The sequence below is a fragment of the Bos grunniens genome, chromosome 15, assembly GCF_055505025.1.
Source record: "Bos grunniens cultivar Pamir isolate PY7600 chromosome 15, Bosgru_T2T1.0, whole genome shotgun sequence".
Classification (NCBI taxonomy): Eukaryota; Metazoa; Chordata; class Mammalia; order Artiodactyla; family Bovidae; genus Bos; species Bos grunniens.
In genome coordinates this window covers 76,571,303-76,590,707 of record NC_141179.1, presented here as the reverse complement: position 1 = coordinate 76,590,707, position 19,405 = coordinate 76,571,303, and the positions used below count along the sequence as shown (strand labels likewise).

Genomic DNA, 19,405 nt, shown 5'->3' with positions numbered 1-19,405 from the left:
TGAGAGATACCTAAAGAGAAATACTTAAGTGAGTAAATTGTGGTCACAATAGGCAGCTTGTAGTCACCATTGTGATCTAATTGTAAGACAGATCGCCCAGTAATTGTGTCACCCTGCAAGCTTTAGTTTATCGAGCCCATTTCTTATAGGGTGCCACATTATCCAAGATTAGAAAAATAGTAATAAACTTGGGGTTTTAATATTATCAGAAGATTTTGAATCACTTTTGGTTTGAATGAGCTCCCATCATCTGTTTGCTGGTTCCAAGACTTTACGATTTTGGTTTGTTTTTGCTACACATGTATAATTGAGCTGAATGTGTGTGCCAGTAAGTAGAGGAGCTGCGGACCCGCGTTCAGCTTCTGCTTAAGTCTGCAGTATTAAAGTGTTCCTTTTGTTGCATGTGCTGGTCTTGCAGACTCTGTAGAGCCTTATCAAATGCCGCCAGTTGGTGCTGCTGGTATGAAAGCACAGGGGAGCTCTCATGTGGAAGGTTAATGGAGTGTAATTATAAAGAAAAATGAACTGCTCAACTACTCTCTCTCTCTACCTGCACCAAGAGTGACAAGCGCTCTGATCTTTTATAAACCCTGGAGCAGAGGTTTAACCATCTAAAATTATGACGGTATAGCTGTCACACACACAAACACCCCATGACGTGTAGGTACGCACCCCCGTGTAGGAGCGATTCCTTCCTGTTACAGGAAGTCTCGGGAAAGGAGTACCTTCAACCACCAAGAAAAGCTGCTTGTTAAACATTGGACTTTCATGTCACTTCTTCTTTTCCACTCAATATGTTCCGTTTTCTTTTCCTGAAGATGCTTTCCCCCTTCTGATTAGTGGCAAGGCTGACAGCCTGCGCACGAGTAGGTCCATGCCACTGTATCCATCAGACGACAGATACCCTCGCTTTCTCCGGGCAGGTCTGTCGTGCTTGCCCTCACCACTGTCCTTAAATCAACTACGTCCTTCCAAAGGGGATGGAAATGGCTGTCTCCTCTCATTCTCGTCTGAATAGAGGAGGCTGTAGGAAGCCTGGGTGCTGTCTGATGGGTCTTTGTCCTGGGATGTCCGTATATCAGTGACTGTTAGGCACATTTCTGTGGGCTTGCCATGGAGTTAGATCTTAGGTCCTTTGGATGAAAATATCACAGGAAATGTTTACAAAGGAAAATGACAGCTGGGAGGTACAAGGACAGAAAAGGACCAAGGAGACATTCAAACGGTGTGATTAATGGACAAATCTGTGTTACTCGTATGTCACGTTGCCGGTGAATATAGCGAATCCGTCCTGCTACTGGAACATCTGAAGGGTAAGCGGAGCTGGATTATAGAGCCGGGTTGATTGAGTGCTTTTGCCAGCTCAGCACAGAGTTGAAATAAGGTGTTGCAGAATGATGCCACAACAACAAAACCCCTGACATCTTGTTCTTACCGAGTCTAAAACATTACCACTCCTGGCGAGGCTCTGCTGCCTACTGAGATAAGTAAATTCAGCATCACATACATTAGGCCTGTGGAGACTAAGCAGAAGTGATGGCTGTGTCACTTGCACAGCAGTCTTATTGACTGAGCCCTGGTCTTGCATGGCGGGTTGGGGAGGGGCGGCCAGGATTCCTAGTAGCACCTCTGAAAGCAGGGAGGCTGATTGGAAAACCTCTCTGTTTGGTTTGTAGTGTTATTTCTCCAGCCCCTTTGCATATGGATTTTGATCATCTGTGCTTTATTTTAAAAGCAAAATAGTTGTATAGTTTAAATGGCAGTAGGATAAATCTGTTAGTGAATAAAAATTTTAAACCTAGCTTGATATTAGTGGCTGGTGTGTAAAGTTTGCTGTGATTTACTCCCTTAAATTCTGGAACCCAGTGTTTTACCCAGTATATATGTTGCCAGGCTTCACAGGTGGCACTAGTGGTTAAAGAACCCGTCTGCCAATGCAGGAAATGTAAGAGACGCAGGTTTAATCCCTGGGTTTGGAAGATCCCCTGGCGGAAGGCACAGCAGCCTACTCCGGTATTTTTGCCTGGAGAAACCCACAGACAGAGGAGCCTGGCGAGCCGTGGTTCATAGGGTTGCAAACAGTTGGGCAGAACTGAAGCAACTTAACACACACGCACATACATGTTGCCAACATCCATTAGTGAAAGTCACTCAGTCGTGTCTAACTCTTGGCAATCTCATGGACTTTACAGTCCATGGAATTCTCCAGGCCAGAATACTGGAGTGGGGAGCCTTTCCCTTCTCCAGGAGATCTTCCCAGTCCAGGAATCGAACCCTGGTCTCCTGCATTGCAGGTGGATTCTTTACCAGCTGAGCCACAAGGGAAGCCCATTATGTTTATTAAATTGAAGTCATTGCTCCAGAATTAAAGTTTTTGGCTTGAGGTATAAGGTTAGCAACAGTATCTTAGAATTGTCCATCGTACTCCATAGGTGAAGGAAGCACGTCATTCTTGTCGGATTGTTCATCATGTATCCCTCCTCAGCTGCCAGAGGGAATATCTTTGATGACAGACGGAATTACAGTCTTCTGGCCTTTTGGAACAAGTTATCCAGGACATCTCAGTCCCTTTAAGAACATTCCCAGCTCTTTTGATGCTCAGAGCCTATAGGAAGTTTTTCTAAGAAGGGTCACTCTCTGTGCAGTTTGCTCCAGACCCACCTGTGCCATCCATGCCTCGTCTCTGACCGTCCCATCTCCCACCTTGACTGTATCCTCGGGCGCCTCTCCAGCTTGGCCCTTCAGGTTGTTGTGCAGGCTCTTCTTCTTCCTCGGCTTTCATGGCCTGTCTTTTGTTTCCTGGCAGTTACTCTATCTAGAGACTGATGCCCAGCAGAGGACGTTTCTCGCCCTGGCTGATCTCCCCACACCAGTTTTAGACAGTCCAGTATCTAAACGATACTCCACTTTTAGACAGTCCACTTGGATGTCACCCAGCCTCCTGTCAACCCCAGAAGGACTGGCTCAGACAAACGAGCTTCAGCTCTTTGTTCAGTGAACAGAGCTTCATTCAGACTAGTTTTCTAGGGGAGAGGAAGTCCATATTCTAGTGCCCTTTTTACTATGAAGTAACTGCATAACTTTTGGCTAGTCATCAATCACCTCAGTGTCCCTGTCTAATCAAAGACAGTTGTCTTAATTCACCCCACAGAGTAGTGAGAATCTTATTTGATAAGAGGGTATGAGAATTTACAAAGTGCTGTATGAACGTATGATTGCTTAAGCTAAAAGAAGCACACCATTAGGGAAATATTTGTGAAAATGGAATCACTTTTCATTTAGGGTTCACTCAGAAAGTAAGATTCTTGAAAAATTATTAATGAATACATATGTTTATAACATGGATTCCTTTTTTTTAATCATGTAAACTAAATGATTTTGAAAAATCTGGAGTACTCAGAAATGAGAGCCAGTTAAGTATAGGAGATGTTTCTGGTGTTGTGGTCGGATTCCAGGTCTGATGATTGCATTTTGCTTACTGTAATTCCCTGGGCAGCTTCAACAAGGTGGTTTTCATTTTTCTGACCTCTGCAGTGTGGCTGTTTAAACAGCTGCTTTCTTCAGTCCTAGAGACAGCTGCGGTTCAGTGGTAGAGAAACTGATTCCAGCTCATTCTTACATTGGTGTTACATGATGGGGCGGAGGGTAAATTGTCTACAAAGTACTTGAAGCTGTTTGGATAAAATTGGCACAATTATGGAACATATTATTACAAATTTTTTGTTCTTTTATATTTCGTGTATTGTTGTCTGTTTCTCTTAAGATATTTTTCTCAGTACCCATTTATCACTTGCTTTTATGTCTGCGCTTCTTCCCACTGAAGTCTCAACCCAGCCATTTAACAATGATAAATAAGATTTTGATTAACAGGAAAGCTATTTGAATTTTGGGTTTATCTGAAATTCTTTTGACTTACCTTTTGCTGTTGAAAAATTTCCTAAGTGATGACTGATCCCTTTCCTAGTAACTATAGTTCAGTGAATGTAATTACTGTCTAAAAGTTGAATACTGGTAACACATGGGCTTAATCTAAGTAACAAAGATATTTTAACAGTGTTAAAAGGAATTCTTGTATTAGGGCTTTTAGACAGGTCATTCCCTCTCCAGTTGACTGTAGTCCCCAACACTCTCTATTATCTCATAGCTGGCCTGCTTCATTCACATGCATTACCTGTTTGACCCTTGTTCATGTGAGTGTTTAATCCTTGAATGAAACTATTCTTTAATGATTTAGCCTCTTTGTAGTGTGTCAGATCATCATTGTGAGTGTTACTAGTTTTCTGTGTACTGTGCTTATATAGAGGTGAAAAGTAAAGATCACGAGATTGTATTCTTGCCATTTAGAGATTGACAGATTTATAAACAGAAGAAAATATTGAATACTGAGTGGAGAAACTGAGACCAAGATCAGGTAAATAACTTACCCAAGGTCACAAACAAATTGTATATTAATAGATGTGAGAACTTCAGGTCCTTACCAGCAAGTAAAATAATGTGGTGAGAGGAAAGATAGAAATTAGGTATCAGGAACTAAAACTTTTAAGTCTGACTCTGCCCCTAACTTGAGACCTAGGTCCAGTCCCTTAGATGCTCAGAGCCTTACTGTCTTACCTGGCAGGTAATAGCTGTTTGATACTATTGTTGTTGTTTTTATTGTAATCACTCACATTCAGTTCAGTTCAGTCACTCAGTCGTGTCCGACTCTTTGTGACCCCATGAATCACAGCACGCCAGGCCTCCCCGTCCATCACCAACTCCCAGAGTTCACCCAGACTCAAGTCCATCAAGTCAGTGATGCCATCCAGCCATCTCATCCTCTGTCATCCCCTTGTCCTCCTGCCCCCAATCCCTCCCAGCATCAGAGTCTTTTCCAATGAGTCAACTCTTCACATGAGGTGGCCAAAGTACTGGAATTTCAGCTTTAGGATTATTCCTTCCAAAGAATTCCCAGGGCTGATCTCCTTCAGAATGGACTGGTTGGATCTCCTTGCAGTCCAAGGGACTCTAAAGAGTCTTCTCCAACACCACAGTTCAAAAGCATCAATTCTTCGGCACTCAGCTTTCTTCACAGTCCAGCTTTCACATCCATACATGACCACTGGAAAAACCATAGCCTTGACTAGACGGACCTTTGTTGGCAAAGTAATGTCTCTGCTTTCGAATATGCTATCTAGGTTGGTCAAAACTTTCCTTCCAAGGAGTAAGCATCTTTTAATTTCATGGCTGCAGTCAACATCTGCAGTGATTTTGGAGCCCCAGAAAATAAAGTCTGACACTGTTTCCACTGTTTCCCTATCTATTTCCCATGAAGTGATGGGACCAGATGCCATGATCTTCGTTTTCTGAATGTTGAGCTTTAAGCCAACCTTTTCACTCTCCACTTTCACTTTCATCAAGAGGCTTTTTAGTTCCTCTTCACTTTCTGCCATTACATTGTATCTAAAAATCAAGAGACTACTGTGGTATATTCAGACAATGGAATATTATATATGGGGATAAAAAGACATGGAAAACCAATATGTATTACTAAGTGAAAGAAGCCAGTTTGTAAAGGCTACCTACTGTATGATTGCAACAGATGACATTCTGGAAAAGCCTAAATTATGGAGACAGTAAAATGATTAGTGGATGCCAAGGGTTGAGGGGTGCAGAGTTAGAGCACAGAGGATTTTTAGGCAATGAAACTATTCCATATGATATTACAATAGTGGATACATTATTATATATTTGTCAAAACTCATAGAATGTACAACATTAAGAGTGAACGCTAAACCCTCCTACACCATTGGTGAGAATGTCTGGTACAGCCACTATGGTGAACAGAATGGTAGTTTCTCAAAAAACTAAAAATAGAGCTGCCATTGTTGTTCAGTAGCTCAGTGGTGTCCGACTGTTTGCGACCCTATGGACTGCAGCACACCAGGCTTCTGTGTCCTTCACCATCTTCCGGAGCTTGCTCAAACTCATGTATATCGAGTTGGTGATGCCATCCAACCATCTCATCCTCTGTTGTCTCCTTCTCCTGCCTTCTATCTTTCCCAGCATCAGGGTCTTTTCTAATGAGTCGGCTCTTCGCATCAGGTGGCCAAAGTATTGGAGCTTCAGCTGTAGCATCAGTCCTTCCAATGAATATTCAGGATTGATTTCCTTTAGGATTGACTGGTTTGATCTCCTTGCAGTCCAAACGGTTTTCAAGAGTCTTCTCCAACACCACAGTTCAGAAGCATCAGTTCTTTGGCACTCAGCCTTCTTTATGGTCTAACTCTCACATCCATACATGACTACTGGAAAAACCATAGCTTTGACTAAGCTGACCTTTGTTGGCAAACTAGTATCTCTGCTTTTTAATATGCTGTCTAGGTTTGTCATAGCTTTTCTTCCAGGGAGCAAGTGTCTTTTAATTGCATGGCTATAATCACCATCTGCAGTGATTTTGGAGCCCGAGAAAATAAAGTCTGTCACTGTTTCCATTGTTTCCCCATCTATATGCCATGAAGTGATGGGACTGGAATGCCGTGATATTCGTTTTTTGAATGTTGAGTTTTAAGCCAACTTTTTCACTCTCCTGTTTCAAGAGGCTCTGTAGTTCCTCTTTACTTTCTGCCATAAGGGTGGTGTCATCTGCATATCTGAGGTGTTTGATATTTCTCCCAGCAGTCTTGAGCTTCATGCAGCCCAACGTTTTGCATGATGTACTCTGCATATAAGTTAAATAAGCAGGGTGACAGTATACAGCCTTGATGTACTTTTTTTCCAGTTCAGAACCAGTTTGTTGTCCCATGTCTGGTTCTGTTGATTCTTGACCTGTATACGGGTTTCTCAGGAGGCACGTAAGTTGGTGTGGTATTCCCATCTCTGTAAGAATTTTCCTCAGTTTGTTGTGATCCACACAGTCAAAGGCTTTAGCTTAGTCAATGAAGCAGAAGTAGATGTTTTTCTGGAATTTTCTTGCTTTTCTTGTGATCCAGTGGATATTGGCAGTTTGATCTCTGCTTCATCTGCCTTTTCTAATTCCAGCTTGAATATCTGGAAGTTCATGATTCATGTACTGTTGAAGCCTAGCTTGGAGAATTTTGAGCATTTCTTTGCTAGCATGTGAAATGAGTGCAGTTGTACAGTAGTTTGAACATCCTTTGGTGTAGCCCTTCTTTGGGATTGTAATGAAAACTACCTATGACTGGAATGAGAGCTAGCATATGATTCAGCATCCCACTCCTGGACAGATACCTGGAGAAAACTCTGATTTGAAAAGATCCATGCACCCCATGTCCATAGCAGCACCATTTACATTATGCAAAAAGACATGGAAGCAATGTAGATGTCCACTGAGAGATGAATGTTTAAAGAGTGGTGTGTATATATACTCAGCCATAAAAAAGAGTGAATATATGATTTGCAGCAACATGGATGGACCTAGAAATCATCATACTAAGTGAAGTCAGACAGAGACAAGTACATGATATCACTTATGTGTGGAATCTAAAATATGACACAATGAACTTATTCACAAAGCAGAAACAGACTCACAGACATGGAGAACAAACTTAGGATTACCAAAGGGGAGAGGCAGGGATCAATTAGAGTCTGAGATTAGCAGATACGGACTACTGCGTATAAAACAGATAAACAGCAGGTCCTGCTGTAGAGCACGGGTAACTGCAGTCGGTATCTTACGATAACCTACGATGGAAAAGAATGTGTGTATATAACTGAATTACTTTCCTGTACACCAGAAACTAACACAGCATTGTAAATCAACTATACTTCAATTTTAATAAAAAGTGAACTCTGGTATAAGCTGTGAATTTGGGGTGATAATGATTTATCAGTATAGGTTCATCAGTTTTAACAAATGTACCATTCTGATGGGACTGTTGATACAGGAGGCTATGGGTAGGGGAGCAGGTAATATATATGGGAATTCTCTGTATTTTCCACTCAGTTTTACTGTGAAGTTAAAATTGCTTTAAAAATTAGGTCTGTCACTGATACAGAGAGCAAACTAGTGGTTACCAGTGGGAGGACGGAAGAGGAAGGGGCAGTATAGGGGTGGGAATTAAGAGGTACAAACTATTAGGTATAAAATAAGCTGCAAGGATATATTGTATAGCACAGGGAAGATAGCACATATTTTGTAATAACTATAAATGGAATATACTCTCTAAAAATTGTGAACCACTATATCGTACACCTATAACTTATATAATATTGTGTATCAAGTATACTTTAGTAAAAAATTCAATAAATTAAAAAATGTAAATGAAACGACAATTAAAAATTAAGTCTATTTAAAGAAAAATAAAGGAAGACTTCTTGGCAGTCCAGGGGTTAAGAAAAACAAAGAGAGACTTCCTTGGCAGTCCAATGGTTAAAAAATTGTATTTTCATATCCAGCTTGTCAGGCCCTTCCACTGCTGGGCGTGAGGGTTCCATCCCTCACCAGGGAACTGAGATCCCACAAGCTGCACGGTGCAAACAAAAAAAGATTTAAAAATAAAATCAAACAGCAACAGCAAAAACAAACGGAGAGATGCGTCTTGTGTTTAGTGAAATGTCCTCTTCTCTTTTGACCCTCACTATCTTGTTGGATGTGGAAACTGGAGAACAGTATGGTAAAGAGTGAGCCACACCTTCAGGACTAAAAAGTATGCTAACAGAAGATAAAACAACAAATCATTTTTACTGTGGCCATACCATCTTTTCTAAAAATTAGAATTATGTGCTTGCGTGTGTGTGTGTGTGTGTGTGTAAAGACTTTAAATACTTATGTAGAGATTTGTGGATTGGATTTAGTCATTTTCATAGCTTGTGAAAAATGTTTTTCTTCATACTTAAGACTTAATACAAATCAAAATTTCTTAACGAAATGCTTTGTTCATGCTTTTCTTCTGTATTGCTAAATGTCTCTCTTTCTAATTAAAATTTCTAGTACTGACCGTTTAAAACAAAGAAAAACCAAACCTGCTCTGAAATTCTGAAGGATGAGTTCAGGTTTCTTCCTTCTCTGTTGCAGAAAACTCAGACTAAATACAGAGTAATGCAAATCGTTCTTTGTCACGTGTCTTGTAAGATCCAGTCCCTTGAAGTTAACTACCCCTCATCTTGGCAGCCTACATAGGTGACAGAATTGCTTCCTCTGTTGTGTCATGCGGGGTCTTGTCAGAAAGTATATTTATAAACTGTTCATTTTCTTCTTTAAGTGATTATAATAAATACTTAGTGATAAAATACTGAAGCTGAACACTTTGAAATTAAGAGATATTCATTTAGCAGCTTTGGAATCTTTTAATCTGTGTGATTATGCTATTATGGTAGATGATAAAAAATATGCTGTTCAGGTTGTACTTTCATCAAATACTTACCAATGCGAAATATCAGTGTTTAGTGATTTATAAGCCCTACTTTTGTTTCAGTGTGAGGAAAGCGTTACATTTCATCAGAAATATTTTATACCTGATATATCCTGCCTGACACAGTATAGTATTCTAATACTCTTCTCTTTTTATCTCATTTAAGAAAAAAGCTGCAAAACTGAGGATCGTGAAAAGATATCCTCATCCTTGGGATTGATTGATCTGTGACTCAGTGCGCGTATTCTGCTCAGAATTTGGTCAGATAGTCTGTAATGTTTGCCTCTCCTAGAATCTGATTCTGTCGTACGTTTCTGTGAAAACAAGGCTTCCTGCATTATCTCAAATTGTACCCAGGGCTTGAGTCACCAAAACAGTCTGTTGTTATCTGAGCAGTATTCTGTAAAATAATAGAGGTTTTTGGTTTTGTTCTTCCTTTTCCTTCCCCCCATTTTAGGATCATTATTGTGCTTAAATTGTATTTTCATATCCAACTTGTCAGGGACAGCTACTGTGCAGCCATTTCCAATCATACTTCTTTTGTGAGGAGAACCATAGCAGCTTCAGGGCAGAGCAGTGAGAGGATTTCTATAGTGTATGGGACAACTCTGACATTAACAAGGCAGAGCTGCCTTTAAAGTTGTGGGGTAGAGCCGTGGAACGGTGAAGGACAGGCTGGTGGTGCGTGCAGGTTTGTAACAGACGGTTACAGAGGGCCACGCGTTGTACTGAACTGGAGCTTAATTTACAGATTAATAGCCTGTGTGTCATATCTCACTGTGGTACAAACACAATGATTCAGGCACTTTTTTTATATTAGCAAGCAGCTAAATTGTACAGATTATAAATGGTTCTTACAGGTTTTTTTCTGCTGTTCGCATTACTGTATCTAGGGTCTTTGCTGGGTCAGGTTACATTTAAATTGGACATCTATTTTATGTATTCAGAATATGGCCCTGAACCACTAATAGAGGTAGAAGAATCTGGGCTGTACGGATTTCTGCACAGGAAAATATTCTTTACTGTGTTTGATTTCTGAGATAAAAGGGCAACAGGTAGCATTCTCTTTCTGAATCCTGTACTTTGTTTGGTGATTCTCATTTTTTAAGAAAATAACATAGTTTGAACAAGCATAAAATGTTTGGCTAGATGTTAAAAATAAAATGATTGAAAGATAATTGACATTGAAAAGAAAAATCACATTTAATTAGTGGTTGCTCTGAGCTTAAAACTCATACTAGAGAAATTGTATTATTCATTGGTTATCATCTCTGCTTTTCACATTGCCCTTGACAATTTCCTAAGCACTCCCCAGCATTTATTCATTTGATCCTCAGCATTTTTCTGGAGCAGGCAGGACAGTATAGTTTAGTACGTCAAAGAAACGTAGAGAACTTAAATGCAAGCTAACTGGGTTCTGATTTTGGCTTCCTTCCTCTTTTATTATGGATAAATATATTATAACTACCATTCCCAGCGCGCAGTGCTCTTTTTTAGTCTCTCTCTTTGTTGATACTGTTTTGTCCCAGCATCTGGGTGTGTTACATATTGAAACACTGTAGTTCTCCAGGGACTGTTCTCTCTTGAGTAAACAGCTACACTCTTTCTTGTTTGATGCAAATTAAAGATAAGTTCTCAGGTTCCTATTAGAAGGGTTCATAGATTTAGACAAAGTTTGACTATAGTTGTCTTGGCAGTCTTTTATAGTCCTGCGTAAGGAGTTGGGGGAAGGTGGGGTTGAGTTTACCTATTAGAGTGTGAATGAACTATTATAAGAAAAAAAGTAAACTGCATTTCAATCAGGCTGTCAAATAAAAGATGTAATCCCCAATGGAAATGAGATATAAACCCCATTGATACGAATAAAAGGTCTAATCTCCTGTAGGGATGAATGTAAAATCTATTGTTGTAAATATCTGTGTGTGTGTGTGTGTGTGTGTGTGTTAAAGCAAGAATAAACCCCAAAGAATATTTTTTAATTAAAAAAGCCAAAGTCTAATCATTATCATGACATATGCATTCTCTACCATCTGTTAAGCATCCATGTAGAGAATTTTGAACTTTACAGGAAAAAACCCTGATAATTCCAACTGCTGCTGTTCCTTAATTCATCTAAATTGTACTGTACAAATTCTGTGACCCCTTGCAGAACTGTAAAATATCTGTGTTCCCAACTCTCTAAGACCAAACAAATCCGCTTTAGTAGACAATATACACAGTTCATGTATTAGATGAGGTATAGATACTATGTGGCCAAACAGGTAGTGTTTCTCAAGAATATATTCCTTTTAAAAGAGGCTTGTAAGGTTAGATGCTATTTGTCTAATTCTAATGCTGAAACTGAATGACACAGTGTTTGGGGGAAACCTCCTAGTGCCTTACAAAATGAATGAAATGTAATTATTTTCATCTGAGTATATATAAATATATATTTAAATACATGTGTGTATTTTATCTATCCATCCATATTTTCCTTTTGGCTGGTCTGTGCAGTTTACTGGATCTTGGTTCCACAACCAGGGATTGAACCTAGGTCCCAGTGGTAAAGGCCTGAGTCCTACCGGCTGGACCACCGAGGAATTCCCCTAAGTATGTTTTTGTAAATGCTGCCTCCAGTATTCCTCCTTCTGCTCCCCTGTCTGAATTCTATTCTGCGTGTCTCCCCTGAACATTCCCTCTAATAACTTCAGTATGTATCTTCCCATTAAATTTCAGTTTTAACATCAAGAAGGAACTTATTTTGAGTTTATTGCTTCTTTTCCTTTTTTTTTTTGTTGTTCTTGATAAAATGGTGGAATCGTCACTTAATTTTCTATTTCCTTTAAATAGCATGTAGCTTTTACTCTGGATTGTAATTTTGTCATTGATGTTATGCCAGTAACATACCCTGTTCTTTAGAGAATAATTACATGGCAGCATTCTGAAGACTCATCTGATCTTTCTACCTTTTCACTGTTATTGAGTATTGGTGTTGCTTATAAATACAGTTGATTAATTCTCAGTTGGACAGTAGAAAGGGTTCTTTTCTCTTTCTAAATTCTGAGTTTATTAGCAAATGTAAATTTCTTCATGTTAGTTTTTCTGCACACAAAAAACTTAGTAACCTGTTTTCATTTGTGCAGTTGGTAAGTCTGAAGACCTGGAAATTTTTTCATTGCATTTTAGGTATGAAGATGGGTAAAGTTTTTCTCTTGATTTTCTGGATTTGTGAAAAGTTACATGTCTCTATCAGTTTTTGGTATGAAGAGGCAGGGCTGTATTTTCTGATTGTGTGGTTGATCAGGGAGGAAAAAAGATGAAGTTTTAAGGGAATGCTGTGTGAGAAGATGTTTGAGTGGGTGTAGCCCTCTCATAACTGTACACGAACAGGTAACGCTGAGTGAAACACAAGCGAGCTGAGCGACTGTGTGGAAAAACAAAGCCTTGAAGCACAGTGTCCAGTTGTGGAGGGCAGTGCTTGTGTCTGGAGTTGCTCTTGAGTGAGGCTTTCTGAAATCTGTGTGAGGGTTTGATGGGAATAAATTTGTGGCTTGAGTGGAAGAGCAGGCTGATCTTCCACCGTCCCTCTCCCTTGTGTGTTGACAAAGGCCGTGGCACTTGGAGCGACTGACTTACATAGCAGAAAAATGAGCCCAATTTCCTGTTGAATTGACCTATAAACTTCTGTGTTTTTCCTTGGGGTCTGTCTTGCTCTCATGTGAGCACGTTGATAGTATTACGGAATGTCACAATATTTATCACAGTGACTACCTGTCTCAGAAACTGTGACTTCACGTGTCAGGGACTCTGAACGCTTCTGCCTGAACAAGCCCTGGTGAAACCTAGTGATGCGAGTGTGAAGGGAATCGGAGGCGTGGAATCACATGCGGGGTTTCTGGAGCACTTCTTGACAGATGAATTGAAGGGGGCAGTACTAGCCATTCTGGATGTCTGGCACACTGGCCTGTTGTTTATAGAAAATGTATTAAGGAGAGAAGATAGCACATTGTTCACTTTTTCTCTCTCCTTTCTGCCTTTACTCTTTCCAGCTTTTCCTTTTCCAGTTCTTTTGTCCTTCTTCTCCTCCCTCCTTTTTGCTGCTGCTGCTGCTGCTGTGTCGCTTCAGTCGTGTCCGACTCTGTGCGACCCCATAGACGGCAGGCCACCAGGCTCCCCCGTCCCTGGGATTCTCCAGGCAAGAATCCTGGAGTGGATTGCCATTTCCTTCTCCAGTGCATGGAAGTGAAAAGTGAAAGTGAAGTCGCTCAGTCGTGTCCGACTCTTAGTGACCCCATGGAGTACAGCCCATCAGGCTCCTCCATCCATGGGATTTTCCAGGCAAGAGTACTGGAGTGGGGTGCCATTGCCGTCCTTTTTAGCTCTCATTAACTTGTTTTTTGTTGTTGTTCAGTTGGTCAGTCGTGTCCAACTCTTTGCAGCCCCATGGACTGCAGCACGACAGACTTCCCTGTCCCTCACTATCTCCTGGAGTTTACTCAAATTCATGTCCACTGAGTCGGTGATGCTATCTAACCATCTCATCCTCTGCTGTCCCCTTCTTTGGCCTTCAGTCTTTCCCAGCATTTAGTAAGTGACAAATAGCCAGTTTGTGAGACTTTGCCTTTTCTCGAAGCTTCAGGATAATGTTTCAAGATAATTAGCAATGTTTAAGTTGAATATATGTGAATAACATTGAAAATATCTAGTTGCTTATGCCAGTATAACCTTCATCCATGACCAGCAGAAGTCATGATTTCTTTGTTTAAAACACACAATAGCAAGAGTGTATAGGCTCACTACCTGTGAAGATGAGAGACTACTTACTTAAGAACTTTGTTTGACACCACAGGCTAAGACTTACGAAACACTGTAGCTCTATTCCCTCACTGCCACCCAAGACTGGTACAGGCCTAGATCAGGGTCTTACTGGAGTTAATGTGATTACTGTTATTTGCCAGAAGCTACAAGACTGAACTAGAACAAACCTGGATGTGGAACCTAGAAGAGCCAACTACTGCACAGGGCAGCTCTCCTTTATTCAGTTCAGTTCAGTTCAGTTCAGTCGCATCTGACTCTGCAACTCCATGAATTGCAGCACTCCAGGCCTCCCTGTCCATCACCAACTCCCGGAGTTCATTCAAACTCACGTCCATCGAGTCGGTGGTGCCATCCAGCCATCTCATCCTCTGTTGTCCCCTTGTCCTCCTGCCCCCAATCCCTCCCAGCATCAGAGTCTTTTCCAATGAGTCAGCTCTTCGCATGAGGTGGCCCAAGTACTGGAGTTTCAGCTTCAGCATCATTGCTTCCAAAGAACACCCAGGACTGATCTCCTTTAGGATGGACTGATTGGATCTCCTTGCAGTCCAAGGGACTCTCAAGAGTCTTCTCCAACACCACAGTTCAAAAGCATCAATTCTTCGGTGCTCAGCCTTCTTCACAGCCCAACTCTCACATCCATACATGACCACTGGAAAAACCATAGCCTTGACTAGATGGACCTTTGTTGGCAAAGTAATGTCTCTGCTTTTGAATATGCCATCTAGGTTGGTCATAACTTTCCTTCCAAGGAGTAAGCGTCTTTTAATTTCATGGCTGGCCCTTAAAGAGTGTGCATAGTGTCTGTGCTCATAAGAAGGAGCACCTCCACTCCAGAACTCATCTAACTTTAGATCATTGGTTTTCAGAATGCAGTGAATAGGAGTTTGACATAACGAATCAACCTGAACCTTGCTTTAAAAAAAAAAAAAAATCCATAGACATGCACAACTATATGCTGGATATTCTTCTCATCTTCTGGTGAACACAGCAAGGACTGCCAGGGCAATGCATTTCTGAGCGGCTCTCTGAAATATGCTAGCTAGCGCCTTCTTTCAAAGGAAGCATTACACAGCTCATGTGATCTGACCTGTGTCCAGTCTGCACAGCTCTCTATTCTTTCTTTCTTTCCCTCTTCTCAAGGACTAGTAAGTTTGCAGGTGTTAGGCTCCCACTTCCCCTCTCCTCTTTGTTTCAGGCCCCGGGGGAGGGACAGTTGTAAATGCCTGGTGACTCACTGACTCCCACGGTCCTGATTCTGGTTCTGATTGGTCGTCACCTTGCTCTAGCCTTATGGCTGCAGAGTACTCTAGCCTGCGTCCCTTTCTTGTTCTTTCCGCTACTGTTCCCTTCTGTTGTACAAAACAAGAGGAGTGGGTTCCGAGCTTTGTCTCTTGCTTCTAGTTTAACCCGGTTAGGCAGTAAGTGGAAGAGCACAGTGTATTTCCCAAGGATGGCTGGAGAGGAGAAAAACACCCTTTCCTTTTGTGCCTAGTATAGTAATGATTTAGTTTCCGGTGCTGTTTTTGTTCAAAGTCTGTTTTTTGGCAGATACCACATTTATGTTTGTATTGTTTCTCCTCCTCCCCCTGATCTAAGCTGGAGGTTTGTTTTTGTTTTGGTAAAGACTCTCTAGTCCCTTTCTTCAGCTGCCGGTGCTGCACTTTAACTAGTTTGTTAATATGTTTAATTAATGCTGATTAATATGTTGGGGAGGGGGACTGAAAGCAGCTCTAAATAATTATTTAATTGTTGCATGTCTAAATGTTGTGGCAGTCACCAAGTAATAAAATCTACATGTGATGCTCAGAATTATCCATAGCACCACTGCTATTACTCCCATTCTCTTAAACTATATCCATTCCATTGCTCTGCCTTCTGTATTTGAGAAATAGGATTTTGAAGACTTGAAAGTTATTTTTATAAGAATTTTATATTTTTATTAATTTTCATTTTTCGTATTTTGCAGATGGGTTTCTGGAAATACTTTGAACTCTGCATCTTTCTTTTTTCTTTTTAATGTTTTAACTTCTCAGAGAGGCAGTGCTGGCAGAGTGTGAAGTACAGCCTACTCCCCCTTCACCAGCCTTTATACGATATTTTCATTACCTAAAAAGAATCAGTAAAAAAAAAAAAAATTTTTTTTTTTGTCAAGAATGTATTTTGTATTGGCTTAACATTAAAAAAAAATTTATTTTGTAAATATCTTAATGTTCAAGTAGGTTAAACACATAACCTGCAGGTTTGGCTTCTTTAGAGAGTATTTTGTAGTGAAGTTGGTTAGAGTCATAAGCAGGAATGTGAAAATCAGCCTGGCCCTTATGGTTTCACTTAACCCCTCATTTAGCGATCTTTATTTACTTCTTCTTCTCTATTTAAAATCTATATTAGAAAATAGCAACCTGCTTTTGTCAGAAGTAACAAACCTCAGCTGGTGAACTCACCTCAAAAGCGTAAATGAGGAGCACTGCTTAGACTTTCTTCCAGCCATTAAGGCCGGAGAGTCAGAGCCCAAGGCAGGCCCCAAACGGTCAGTGTACTTTCTCTGAGCCATTTGCCAGTCTTCAGTTCCACCGCTCCACACGCCATGTGAAGAGACATTCACTTGGCCATGTAGTTCTAGATGCAAAGTTTAGTTGCAAACGAAGTTAAGTCTGCGCCTCCGTGAAGTGTCACTTTGTTGAAATGTAGTATTATAGTAATGAAAGTTTCTGAACATACCATTTTCTTTGATTTCAGTAAAGTCAGGGAAACAAATTTATCTGAAAATTTCATCCCATATACTCAAAACCCTACTCTGCCTAAACAAAGTTTTCCTAATCCTGTTACATGAGGTACCTGTTTCAGTAATTTAAAGTCTCTGTTGTGTATATCACATGGTGCTGGGATCAAGGTTTCTTAAAGTCTGTTTAATGTTTTAAAGTGGGGTACATACATGATGTTTGTTTGATTAATAAAAATTACTATGACTGGTATCTATGTTATCAGATGCAAAAGAAAAAAAATGACTAACAATGTACACCACTAATAATTCTGAGTACTTTACATGAGGCGTTTTGGTACTTGTAAGAGTCTTAAGGTTATTGTCAATTACCTCATTTTACAGAACAGGAAATTGAAGCACAGATAGGTTATGTGACTTGACCAATGTCATATAACTGGTAAGTAGCAGAACTGAAATTTGAATTGAGGCAGTGTGTCTCCAGAATCATGTGTTTACTGCTACTTTAAACTGTCCTTCCAGTCCGGCACACCAAGTAATAAGAGCCAAGGAGTCTCAGCTCTGCTGTGTGCCCTCCCCTAGCTTTTCTTCTCATCTGTGGCTCAGCTTCCCTTTATATATGAAGTGTGTCTTGTGCCATGGGTTTCTTCTCAGTTGTCTTATCTGTTGTCTAAATTTTAGATGTAACCAGTTTCAGATTTAGCTGGTTCCAGAAAAGTTGTCAGGGGCATATAATTGCTGCCTATTTCTCTACAGCTGATAGAACAATATTCTAATAGATTTTATTCTTTTTTGTCCTCATTTGGTAGAAAAGAGTAGTTGAACAGCTACGGAAAAACCTGATAGTAAAGCAAGAACAACCAGACAAGTTCCAAATACAGCCATTGCCACAGTCTGAAAACAAACTACAAACAGCACAGCAGCAGCCACTGCAGCAGCTACAGCAGCAGCAGCACCACCACCACCACGCGCAGGCGGCTGCGTCCTCCCCCGGCCTGACCGCGCCGCAGGTATGCGTGTGGACCGGCACCCCACGCTTCATGCCGTGGGCTGAGTTGTCACTGGTTACGGAGAGCTAGGTCCTGTTTCAGCCTGCACTAACAAGCTGAACTAGCACTGAGCAGAAGTTCTTTTGGTTACTTTTTTATACTGTGTCTGGGATAACAATCACTTGGAATTCATCGGCAGAAAGAAATAACATTACCAAAGAGTAAAAGTTAAAATGATTTCCCATGTGTCCAAAGAAGGGGAAAAGGTAATCAAAGAAAAGTCATGTCTCTGTATTAGAGCAGAATTAAAGTCTTATTTTGAATTTCTGAAAGTGTTTATTTACACTTGTTCTAAATGTCTCTGTGACTTGACATCCTCAAGAATGGTTTTTCTGGAATGCTTAGCAGTTGGTGTGGAAATATTCCAGGATCAATGCCCATGGGACCAGTAGAAAGAGGCATTTAGAAGGTGATATATTTCATAGAAATGAAATATTCACTTCCAAGTTCATATTCATCTCATATGAGAATATGTATTTGTTCTCATACAGTGAAGGAAATCTGAAATGGAAGCTACAAGTCAAAAATAGTGCTGAGGAGTGGAAAGCTTAAGAACATTCTAATTGGTGTAGCTGTGCAAATAAATGATTTTACTGAAAAAGGCATTTATACTACCACATAATGTAAGAATATTAAGGCATTCAAGACACACAGAAAAGGATGTATTTAGAAATGATTCAATTAAGAGAAGTAATCAAGCTTGATCTCCACACTCTTATATGTAGTGTGGGCATACCTTTTAAATTGGGACTCTTCAGCAGTGGCTCCTGATCTTTGGAGGTCACAGACTCCTCTGAGACTCTGTGAAGCCATGGATTTCCTCCCCGGAAAAATACACATTCACACCTAATGCAGTCATTTTTGCACATGGTTTCAAGGATTTGGGGATCTTCTGAAACCTAAGCATAGACACCGCTCACCCACCACCACCATCTCCACCATATCTTTATATGTAGAGCAAAAGAGTATAGTTTACTTGGTTAGTCACTGTTTATGTACAGTTGGACTGGTTCATACACAATATTTTGCAAATGCAAAAAAATACTTATAAAAATACTGAAGATACATTTGACAGAGGTTGTAACGTTATACTGGCACTCTCCTAAGGGCTTTACATGTACAATGTGCACAGTCCTCACCCCAGCCCTCCTAGGACAGTATTATTATTATTATCTCTGATTTCTAGAGAAGAAAACTAAGGCATAGAGAAATTAGTAATTGCCTAAAATCATGTGAATGTTACGTGGTAGAGCAAAGATTTGAACCCAGACATTCTGACTGAAAAACCTGTCCATTTGCTACTCTAAACTGCTATACAATGTCCAAAAGAGAAATACTAACATTATATAAAAGGCCAAAGAAGGAAAAATGAAGAGTCCTCATTGTAAATCAGGTAGCTAGAGTGGCCTGCATCATTTTTACCCTGATCTCTAAAGCTATTTGGAAATGAGGCATTCGAACTGACTTTAAAACCCCCCTGACCAGGACTT

The 19,405-nt window shown here is 40.4% G+C and overlaps 1 protein-coding gene across 50 annotated transcripts in view; it reads left to right on the top strand.

The window, feature by feature from the left end:
• The window catches only part of PHF21A (PHD finger protein 21A), a 192,761-nt gene that overhangs the window by 128,524 nt on the left and 44,832 nt on the right, over nt 1-19,405 (top strand). For all 50 annotated transcript variants that reach the window (XR_015142358.1, XR_015142359.1, XR_015142360.1 and 47 more), the window contains one exon: nt 17,676-17,876. Coding sequence is in view for 47 of the 50 variants with exons in the window: in XM_086341330.1 (XP_086197456.1) it covers nt 17,676-17,876 (201 nt within the window). In the remaining 3 variants the exon portion in view is untranslated. The remainder of the gene's footprint in view (nt 1-17,675; nt 17,877-19,405) is intronic.